This window comes from Cryptomeria japonica, chromosome 6 (assembly GCF_030272615.1).
Source record: "Cryptomeria japonica chromosome 6, Sugi_1.0, whole genome shotgun sequence".
NCBI lineage: Eukaryota > Viridiplantae > Streptophyta > Pinopsida > Cupressales > Cupressaceae > Cryptomeria > Cryptomeria japonica.
Genome location: NC_081410.1, coordinates 199,105,784 through 199,117,737, shown reverse-complemented (window position 1 = coordinate 199,117,737; position 11,954 = coordinate 199,105,784). Strand labels below are relative to the sequence as shown.

Genomic DNA, 11,954 nt, shown 5'->3' with positions numbered 1-11,954 from the left:
ATAAGTTGCCAGAAGAAAGGAATTTGTCAAAGATGGATCACTTCGAGGATACTATTGATCTGGATTTTTCTGAAAATCTTGACACTTCTCTTGGTTTTAAAGAACAAACTTGGGAGAAGTCTTAAATCCTAAAGGATTCTGTTGTTAGTTCTCCCCAATGGCTGGTGTCTTTTGTGAACAAAAGGAAAAATATTGTTCCCATCGCCTTACCAATCGACAATGCTGTGAGTAAGCATGTGATGAGAACACCTCAGCCGAAAAAGGCAAAGGCAATGACAAGGTTAGGGACTGATGATAAAACAGGTAAATGGATGGCGGAGGTTGCGAAGCCAAAGGTTGATGAAGAAGCATTTGAGCTTTCTGCCGATAGTTACCACATGGAAAAAGTTGAGCTTGGAGTTGCTGATAGGGATATAGATAACCATCACTTTGAATTTTTTGCAAAACACATGCTAACTCGATCACAAAAGGACGAGAAGGATAAGTAGGAGCTAAAATAGATGATCAGAGTGCTAGCGGATTACATTGATGCGATCAACGACATATCTTCTTCCCCTAAGACAATAGCTCAAGCTTCCCAATCTTTTGATCCCACATCACTTGCCAGTCAAAAGTTATTGAGTCAGATCCAAAGGGGAAAGGCCATCGTAGCTGTTTTTAACAATTGGGTGAATGGAGTCATTAATGACGGTTGCAAATTTATTCAAGAATCCAGAAAAGTGTTTGATGAAACCTCACTGTTAATAGCAGACATTCAGTCACATGTTAAAATGGGGAGAGTGAAGAAACCAAATGGACATATTCCTCTTTACAGATTTATGAAATTCAAAGGTATGGAGTGGCTAAGTTTCTGACTGAAAACCACTTAAAACAGTTGATGAATCACTCATGTTCACTGGTAAACGCAATATTTATTGGAGGAATGCAACACTCAAGATAGAATGTGTGGAATTCATCAAGTGGGAGAAAGAATTAAAGGGAATATGTCAGAATTTGGCAACTGAATTAAGACATATTCATACCACTTATGTCTGGGGCGATGGTCAAGTAGAAAAGAGCATGAATGTGGTTGTAAAACTTTTATGTTATGCTATGAATGAAGTTAAGAAGGATGCAACACCCACGACAACTGATTTCACAAAGGTTGCCAGAGTTGAAGTTGTATTATACATTTACACGGATCAATTACCTAACTACGTGGATAAAATTAAGAAGATTCGGCTAGAGATAGAGGCATGGAAACATAGGATGACATCTTTTAAAATTCTCAGTATTCTATCTTTACAGGAGTTTGTCATGACGTACAGGAATGGAAGGTGACACTGAATGTGGATGTCAAGGATGGCGCAACTCAAAGATCCCCAACGCTAGTTAGGATTTGTTTTTGTTTCTGAGGACGTGTCCTCTTTTATCTCACTCAAAAGATTTTTTCTGATATTTTACAGTTATGTTTTCAACCTGTTTCTGTTGGTAATTGTTTACCACATAAAATTACTCTGTAAGGGTAAAAAGAAACAATGGTTGTTATATTACGGATGTTTTGAAACTGAAGAAGGGTTCGGATTTTTGGAGAAATCCAGAATTTTTTTGGGTTTATTACTATTTGCTGTATGTTCTTTCAGAAAGATAATTATGTTGAATCGTTATTTATCTTTGAATGAATGAAGGAAACATATATTGGCTGAAAGAATTGAATCTGTGTGTTCAATCTTGAGAATTTGCCTCTTTGTGGGTTTAATTATCACTGAATCATATTTGTTTATGTGAATGATTTATCTGAGAAATATCATTATCTAGCAATATTGATTTGCCAATTCCTTGTTTATATGAAGTCTGAAATATGTGAAACTGTGTTTTCATGATCAACAAAAATATTTACGTATGTTATGTTCATTGCATGTTTATGAATGAATGTATTGCCTTACCACTTTTTGGTTAAATGTGGGCACAAATTTATATTAAATAATTCATTGAATATTATATAAGGGAGTTGTACCTGTTTTAAAATTCAGAGGGAAAAGAACAATTGTGTTTTCCCAATTTGTTAGTTTACAATTGTGACTTCATGAGGGCATGGAGTTTAATTGAATAAAAATCAAAGAAGCATAATATGTTAACTAACGTATTTTTGGCGACTTTGCTAGGGATATCTGAATAGTAGATGCCCAATGGTGTTAGGCAATATTCCTTTTTACTAGAAGTTCTGGGAGTTCTTTGCTTTTTCCATGTAACAACATTACCCAGTCAGAGCTAGCTGTTGGCCCCATTATAGTGCCCTGATTAAATTTTAAAATCTAGCCTTTGTTTCCATTAATAGTACTTTTAAGGTGAAATCTGTATTATTTTTCTTATAATCTTTTTATGGAGGTGACATTTTTCTTAAAGGAAAACTGTGAAGAAACATTTGAACTTGGTTCAAAATGGTTCAAAGTGGTTCAAAGCAGTTCAACAGGTTCCAAAAGTTCGAGCAATTCCCTAAGTGTAAGAGTTCAGAGTGCAAGGTTTACCATATACCACCAGCACCGTTAGTTGTAAAGATTATCAAGAAACTCGAGTTTGAACAGGAAAGAGACTTTCATTTGGATGAATAGCAAGACACTCAGTTGCAAATAAAGCCACCCCACTTAATATCAAGAAAGAGAACAACTATAGCTCACACATATGTTTAACATTTTATCATGCCTTCTTCTTCATAGCTATCACATTTTTCAATTATGGGATATGGTGATATTATAATGAATTCAGATTGGGCCCGTATTGTTATGTTGTTGATCATACCAATAGTTTTTTTTCAGTTTCCTTGTACAGATCAATGAAATCATGGAGTTGCCAAGACACACATAGCTCTTGCACTGCAAACAATATCAAATCATTTTTTATGTTTAAGAGATGCAATCAGTGGACAAATTTGGTCAACCAACAAAAGTTTGGAAGAGGAATATTGATTCACCATTTATGCAGGCAATAGTTGATTATTTTTCCTAGAGGATTGTGCAAGAGTTAGCATGAAGAATGTTTATAATTTTCAATGCAACCCACAATTACAAATTTTCTGAGATAGCAAAATTAGTCTCTGTGCAGGGAGCATATCTCTCACTTCAATCATTGGATCATGCTGGATTTTGGATATGTTTTATGAAACCTATTTTTATAAGTTCTCACCAAAGGAATTATGGAAATTCAATATGGTCTGCAAGACACACTTAACATAATACAAGTCTAGAACAAAGAACATTTTCTGATGATTTTTGTGACACAACAACTGTCATATCTCGGGGAGAATATAATTTTGTTCCATCGTTGGATTTTTCCCATTTTTGGATATGTTGTGCACAGGCAAGTTGCACACGGTTCCACCAGAGTGATTAGCCAAATTATGTCTTCTTCAAAAGATATGGTTGACTGGGTGTGAGTATGTCCAAGGTGACCAGCAGCAACTGAGTTTCTTGTCTTCAAATATTAACAAGGCACAACTTATATTTGCAATGGTGGGGCCCATAATTAATTCATAAAACTTATATATTTTAATTTATAATGTTTTCAGATTAAAACATTATGATAAAGATTACATTGAATCCAAGAAAGTGTTTAAATAATACACATCGAATATGAAAGAGATGAAAGAGTGAAGATAGTTATTATATCCAGCTATCAACATATGATATGCCACGATTCAGTTTTTGGAACCAAAAGTGTCTCACCGAGAGAAAAAAGAAGGATAAATATACAAAAGAAAGAGTAAAAGAGGGTTCTTTTCCTGGCAGCCTGTGTGCTACAAGAAAAGGGGATAATTTTCTGTTTTCTGAATTGTAACAAGGCAAAGGAAGATAGTATTAATATTTTCAGACATTATTTTGGGTGTACAGGGGTAATATAGACTTTGATCTGTCTAGTTTGTGTTGAAAGAAAAGGAGGGAATATATGTAAATCTTTGAATTTAAGATATTTTTCCTTCTGATTGAGCCAATCTTTGTGTTGTTTCAGTCCTCTTTTTATTCAGTTGTGTGCAATCTGTTTGTGAAAATGGTGATGATGAAAGCTTTGAATTTCATTCGTGTATCTACTTGAAAATTATATTTAAAATCTTCCCTTCGTTATCTTGTAGTTAGAAGATCAAATAGATGGGCTTTGCACTGTCTGTTTAATCTTTTCTTTTAGTTTTAAATCCAAAATCTGCGTTCACACCATGGTGATGGGTGGATGTTAAAGTGCCTTTGTGTCTTCTGGTGAAAGACATAACTCGTATTTAATTCCTTGCAAATCAAACGAAGGGAGTTGTACCTTCTCATCAAAATTCAGAGAGCACTTGCACATCTCCATTGCAAGTGACTCAACTGTTAGTTCCAGTTTGTTTTCCAACTTTTGGGCATTTAGGAGTCATTTGTGAAGTTATTTTAGAAGGGCAAATTTGTTAACTAACAATATACGAATTCCACATTGCAAAGATTATCCAAATTCCTTTTTCTCATTACATAATTCAATAGATATTTTGTCAAATCAATTTCATGTTGAAAAAAAGATTTGATATACAATTATATATATTATAGTGTTTCATAATACTTATCATCATAATATTATATATATTTCATAATACTTGTCGCCATAATAAAATATTTGATATACAATTATATATCATAACATTTCATAATACTTATAACCAAAATATATACTTATCTTTTAACAAAATGTCTATGTAACACCTAAGACACACATTTATCTGAGTGAATCCTAAATACTGCATCGACATTAAAACATTTCATTCTTCTATTGTAACATAGATATCCAATATACAAACAATCCTTAAACTAAATGGCATTGCCAACCTCCTAACCATTTAAAACATTCTATTTTTCTATTGTAATATATATATTCAATATACAAACAATATCAATCATTTTCATGACATATGAGTTCTTGTGAACCACTACTCAATCGATGAATTTGACTCAAAAACTACAAAGCTGAATCCTTGTAACAATATATAATCCTTATTCCTCCTCAAATTACAAGAAAATATATAAAATTGACCTATAGACACACAAATGCATAGAAGCAGTAAGAGACCCCACAATAACAGTGGCCTCAATCCCCTACAGTGGAAACGAGTGCAGAGTCAGTTAGGGCGAAGAAGCAAGGTCTTGAAGCGTATTGAGAATGGTGGTCAACACAGAGCTCCACTTGCTCACAAACTCCGATTCAGAACGGCCAGGAATCGGTTCCACCTCGAAATTCCATTTTACGGCACACGATCCCTCTTCACTCTCCGTTACCTGAAATGTGGATTGATAACCTTGGAAACCCTCGATGTTGATATCGATGACAGAGTAAGTGTAGGAATGGTTAATACAGTCCATGGAAATGAGCTTTTCCTTGGCCCTCAAAATTCCATCACCTGAGGAGGACGATGATGATGCGCTGCAAATGTAGCGCACGCAGCCGGGACCCTGTTCGGGCGTCCCTTCCACTCTTTCGCAGACGAGGAGGGCAGGGTACCATTTCTTCATTCCGCAGAAATCGCTCGCAATTTCCCACACGCGCTCCAGCGGCGCCGCCATTGCCATTTCTGCACAACCCTGCCATTTGAAGCTTTCCATTTATCAGGGGGCAACACCAGAAAACCCTAGCGCCAAACTGAGGCTTTGATAGGATTGGACGGAAGAGAGATTCTATGCCAAGGGAGGCCTCAATTGCCGGTAAGAGATTACATTAATTGATTCTGTTTTATTGTCGTATTGTTGCAGTAATTTGTGGAACTGCTCATTCGCGAACATTCAATTTTGCTAAATTTGTTCAGTTATGTTTCATTTTTTCAATAGACAGCTGTTGCTTATCTTTGGCTCTAAGCTTATTAGTTTAGGCAGAAATTGCATAATTTGTAGAACTGCTGATTCGTGAACATTCAATTTTGCTGCATATTTTTAGCAATCATCTTAAATTTGTTCAGCTATGTGTCATTTTTTTCAATATTTAGTGATCATCCTAAATTTGTATTTTTAGCAATCATCTTAAATTTGTTCAGTTATGTGTCATTTTTTTCAATATTTAGCAATCATCCTAAATTTGTTCAGTTATGTGTCATTTTTTTCAATATGCAGCTGTTGCTTATCTTCGGCTTCAAGCTTATTATGGGAACATGGGGTGTCTGTGCTTCAAATAGAGGTGTATATACCCTACTGTTTATATGATTTGAACTTGTGACCTCTCTTTCTTTCAAGAGTACAAGTTCTCTATCAGCAAACCAATTCAGATTGAAGTGTATATGTATATCTTTTTTTCTTTGTTTTACATTTATGTCATAAATATAGATTTCGCATTTGATTCCTTTGACATTTTAATCGATAAGCACCCTCCAACCCATCAACCACATGCAATTCCTAATCATTATACATCAATTGCACAATCACCATTCCTTATCACTAGCATTTTTCCATTTTAGACTTTGTTGTGTGGGACAACCTAGTTTGTCTATTTTAAATTTCATGTTTGTCAATATCAAGCAACTTTTTTTAGATTATGGTACTTATTTGGTTAGCTCGCATGTCAAAATACTTGAGTTGTGTTTTCCTGACATGTATTTATTCAAGGACATTTCCTGAAATTAGGAGAATGGATTAGTGTTGAGCATTCACATTTAGAGCACTTATTCACGATTGCATAAATTTTTATCTCAACTTCAATTGTATGACCATTTACATATTTGTTTGCCATGTTTTTTTATCTTTATGCATCAACAAAGGGACTTGATTGCTATTAAGGAAGTTGGTGGTCTTTTCTTTGCCTTGTAATGTACTGCATTGTGTCGTTTTAACAAAACCTCTTGCTCAATGAACATGTAAACAAGATAGAAAGGTAAATGTGTGTTTAAAGAGAGGGGATCTAAGATCTAAGCTACATCTCAAAGTAGAGGTGTATCTTCATTAACTAAATGAAAGTTTGGAATGATACAAGCTTTGGAATCCCAAGAAAGGGATGAAAATTTGTAGTCAAAATGTTACCTTTAGAGAGGTTATATTCTCTCTTATTGGGAAACCTAGAGAAGAAGTGAAAAATGAAATTTCCTAAGAGTGATAAAACTACAATTATGCCAACACTAGATGTTTGAGAGGCATTTGTAGGTGAAGGTAACACATATGACATATCAAAGAAGAACTTCATACCCATTAGTCAAAAGGCCCACTTGAAAAAGGAGAGTACCTTAAATGTATAACCCATTAGATTTTTGTTATATATATATTTTTAGCTACTAATGATGATGAGCCTAAAACTTTGAAGAAGGTAGTTGGATAAAAGAAAAACAAGTCTTAGAAGAATGTCATGGATGAGGAGATGGATGCTTAAAAATGACTTGTGAGTTAGTTGCATTGCCTTAAGAAAGGAATCTTATTGGTTGTGAATGGGTCTTCAAGAAGAAGTTTGGTGCTAAAGGCAATAGAAAAAATACAAGGCAAGATTGGTGGTAAAATTTATTATTAGGTTGAGAGAATATATTTTAGTGATATTTTCTCCTTAATTGCAAATTCAACTTCCATTAGATTTTTATGGGATGTAGTTGTTGCATACGATCTTGAGATTGAGATAATGGATGCTAAGACAAAAAAATTGCAATATAATTTGGAGGAGGAAATCTATGACACAACTTGAATGATATATGGTAATAAAGAGGAACATATTATTTATAGGTTGAATAAGTCTCTTTATGTCTTGAAGTAGTCATTTGGGATGTGGTACCAAAAATTTAATTATTGTGTTGAATTTGGGGTATGTTTTAAGGAATATTTTTTATTAGTGTTTTTACTTTAAGTAGATAGACGTTTACTATTATTGTTTAGTATGTTTATGACATGTTTTTGAATAAGGGAAAACAGGTTTTGAAGGGACCTGAAACCCTATACAAAGCAAGTTAAATAGGGGAACCTGAAACCCACATCTAAAGATATTTAGGAAAAACCACTAAACGAAACAGAGCTAAGACGAGATGAAACATAGCCAAGAAAGAGGATCGAAAAAGACTGATCCCTCTAAAAAGAAAAGTTGCCTGACAAATAAAAGCATATACATGGGAAATATATAGGCAGTCCAATATCCAAAAGGAGAAACAAACTAGGATTTCCCTTTGGATCCCTTCTTTTGGGATCTAAGGGTCATGTCAAAAGAGGGCGAAGACCTTTTAAAATGTTTGCTTTTAACTGAAATCCAGCCTTCTTCAACCTGAGCAGCCTCAGCTTGCCACTCTAGCGAATCCAATGTAGGAAACCCAATGTCCAAGGAGGGGCCAACAAACATCGAAGAACCAACAGGACCGATAGATCTAGGGCCAGGCACATCCCTTGAAGAAGAAACAGAAAAAGGGACAGCTCCAACAAATGCATCAGAAGCCGAAACAAATTCAGAAACATAAACAAGTATAGGGGCAGCACCAATAGATGTACCATCCAGAATCCTATCACCCCCAGCTGCAGGGGCAGAACCAACAATCTGTAAAATATCAAGGCCACCAGATGGCTCACAAGGAATCATAGTAGGAACACCATTTGAAACGTCAGCAAAAGGGACAACACCATCAACAACATCCACTGAAGGAGTATTAGATCTCGTCCTAGGGACCAAGGGGACATATCCAACAGAGTCCACCATAGGCTCTTTAGAGCCATTGATGGGAAGATCCTGCCCAACCGTCTGAGAAGAGCTCTTGAATATCGTATAATGTTGAGAAGAGGCACCTTTCCACCATGAAGAGGGCTTCTTCACTTTAACTTTCCCTAAATCACATTTAGCCGTGACATGCCCAGTCTTGAAGCATCTTCTATATCTAAAGGGAATCCCTTCATAATCCAAAGGTTGAATCCAAAAATCCTTGGGTGTTGAAAGTTTGATCTCTGCTAGTAGCCCCTTAGAAGCATCGATATCTACCAAAATACGAGCATAGGTGGAATGAAGGATATCAAAGGACTCCACATCCACCATTAGAAAATCTCCCAAAGCCTCACCCACTTCCTCAAGGAGTTGGTCCACCCAAAGATGAAGTGGGAGGTTGGGGAGTCTAACCCAAATCAACATTTTACAAAAGGATTTAGATTAGGGATTAAAATCCTCATGCCAGGGTTTAATCATCAAAGGGAAACGATTCTCCCCAAAAAAGTGACCACACAGAATAATTTTTCTATCCATCACTTTATCCAGCTTGGCAATTAAAAAACCCTTTGCCAAAGGAAAAATCTGAACCAAATCCGAAATGAGGAGTTCCCAATGCTTAGAGATCCATTCATGGAGTCCAGGGAGACTGGGCCAAAAACCCCTAAACCGGGATATAACTGCAGTAGAAGAAAGATCAAAGGCAACCTGATCAATCTCTTCAATCGTCATTTCTTCCATTTATGACATGTTAATTGGAACAATAATGATCCTTTTATGGTGCTTAAATATTAGTTTCCATTATAGTTTGAAATGAAGTATTTAGGGGATACTAATTTTAACTTGGGTATGCAAATTAGCGGATTCTTGTAGGAAAAAGTTTATGGAATAGTGTCCTAAGACAAAGGATGGGAGAAAAGACATGAATAATTTTCCATATGCTAGTTTTGTTAGGTCCCTTTTGTATGCAACGACTAATACAATACTAGATATTTCCCAAACATTAAGAGTTTCAAGTAGTTTTATGTCTAATATGAGAAAATAGCATTGAACTACAACAAAAAGGTTCTTTAGATACCTTTGTAGCACTTTACAACATTCTGTTTTCTCCCAAGGACCTGAACTAGGTAAGTGAAATATCACATTTAGAAACTCTTGGTTATTAAGTGTTGTAAAAGACATATTATAACCTAGGATTATACTTGCTATTTTTACACAAATCTACTTATTATTTGATTAAAGGCTACTATACAACAATAAACCTAATAGAGATCTATCAACTATCAAATTTATACTTTTAAATGGATCAAATGACAAAGAGGAAATGTAAAATCTTGAATAAAAAGGAAACGAGATAGAATGAGAATCTCTCTTGTAATATAAGGCTAATGTAGACTAATGTAACTAGAACAAGACTATTTTATGAAGGAATCATAAAAATGAGGCTTTAGATACTACTATGAGGCACCAAAATTGGACATAGAAACAATGGTAGAACACATGTGATGACAAAAGGGTGCCCTTGCAAGAAAAGGAAGTAATCATGGCTTCAATGTTGAACTTGGGCAATCCCCTTGTAAGGTCCCCAAATTGGAAACAAGCATTGATTGATGGTGTTCTTTACCTTCATGTCACATCTATTGTATGTCAAGGACATGTATATATTTATAAAAGGATTGCTATTAAGTCACTCTTGATGCTTGTGTGTTAGGGCCTAGGTAATAGATGGAAATCTATAATTTCTAAGCCAACATAATTGTATGTAATCATGAAATCTTATGCAAAATATCTGATAAGAGCCCAAGATATATAAATATTTGAGTTTAAATATAAATAGGGTATAGTGTAAAGGGTATGGTTCTTATGTTGGGTTTTTGTGGTGTGTGCAAGGTTTTTCATCTACTTATAACCCTAGAAGGATGTCTATTTCATTGGTTGTATGTGCTATGGTTTGCAACTACATATAACCCTAGGAGGATGTCTATTGCCTTGGAAGTGTGTGCTTGTCCAATGAAGGACGATATATGAGATACTTGTACTAATATGCTTAAGGCCAAGGATCAAGAAGGGTTGTTCATCCAACAACGATTTTGGAGAGGAGATATGATAACAATGGAAGATTTGGGAATGGAAAGACCTAAAACGAATTAGGAGCAAGACATGGGTCCTAGATTGAAGGGAAAGAGTGGAGATCATAAAGAGAGCTTTAGTAGTAAGGACCTTTATATTTGAGACATGGAGGAGAGTAGATGAATGTTAAAGATCTAAAATATAGTACATATGATACCTTAGGATTAAATAATAGTACAAAGATAGTGTGCAGGATGAATATGTTGTGACATGTGTTTCTTATCATTTCAAAATGACATTAGGATTTTCAAAATATAGGCCAAATTCTATCATTAGGAACATTTAAGATTCACTTTATGGTTAAGTTAAATTTATGATTAAAAAGTCAATATCTCAGTTAAAACCCAAACACCAACATCTTATATTAATATGTTCCTAAGACATCAATATTTTGAAACAAGTATCCTTTCTAAATTTTTATTTGAGAATTCTAGGATATGTTTTGGAGTTTAAATAATTTTGAGGTATAATTATAAACTTATCAATAAATAGGTTTAGGCTAAAAAATGGGAAAATGGATCCTAAAAATGTCTATGAGGATGCATGCCAAAAAATGGGTGCACAAACGTAAGGTGAAGATTGCACAACAGGTAATTTTTGCCCTTCGAACAAGGAGTTGACTATACAACGTTTTATTGATGCAAATTGGGCTAGTGGTAGGAGATCCACCAATTGTTATGTGTTTAACTTGTTTGGTGGTTTTATTAGTTGGATGAGTAATTGGCAAGTTATTTTTCTTTTGATTGTTTTTTATTAAGGGAAAACAGGTTTTGAAGGGACCTGAAACCCTTTACAAGTCATACCAGGGAAAGAACTTGACTGCTCAACAAAGAGGAGAGAGTCGCAACCAGAAGGCAGAGCAACCCACAACAAGGGCCCTCAAGATTTACCACTGGCCTCGTGGGAATGAAGAGTCATACATGGAAAGTATTGACAGGGTGAACCTACAATAGTGAGTTCCACTCGTGGGACATCACTTTTTTGAATTCAAATGGAGGTAAAAACTTTGTTTGAAGGCATTTCTTTGTTTGAATGTATGCCAAAAAGTACCTTCCTTTGAAGGTTTAAAATGTAAAAAACATTAAAACAAAGGTAATTTCCAAAAATACAAAAAAGGAACCTTAGTTGGAATAAAAAGTAGCAAACAATTATATTTTTGGCTATGAATTAGGTGTTTGCATGATAGCCCAACG

General features: G+C 35.0%; 1 protein-coding gene across 1 annotated transcript; it reads right to left on the bottom strand.

Annotated features, from left to right (window-relative positions):
- Positions 1 to 4,966: 4,966 nt before the first annotated feature.
- LOC131063503 (lachrymatory-factor synthase) lies at positions 4,967 to 5,975 on the bottom strand. Its single transcript, XM_057997346.2, has one exon. It carries the CDS (start codon positions 5,592 to 5,594, stop codon positions 5,118 to 5,120), a length of 477 nt encoding a protein of 158 aa, XP_057853329.1. The 5' UTR covers positions 5,595 to 5,975; the 3' UTR covers positions 4,967 to 5,117.
- Between the last annotated feature and the right edge of the window lie 5,979 nt (positions 5,976 to 11,954).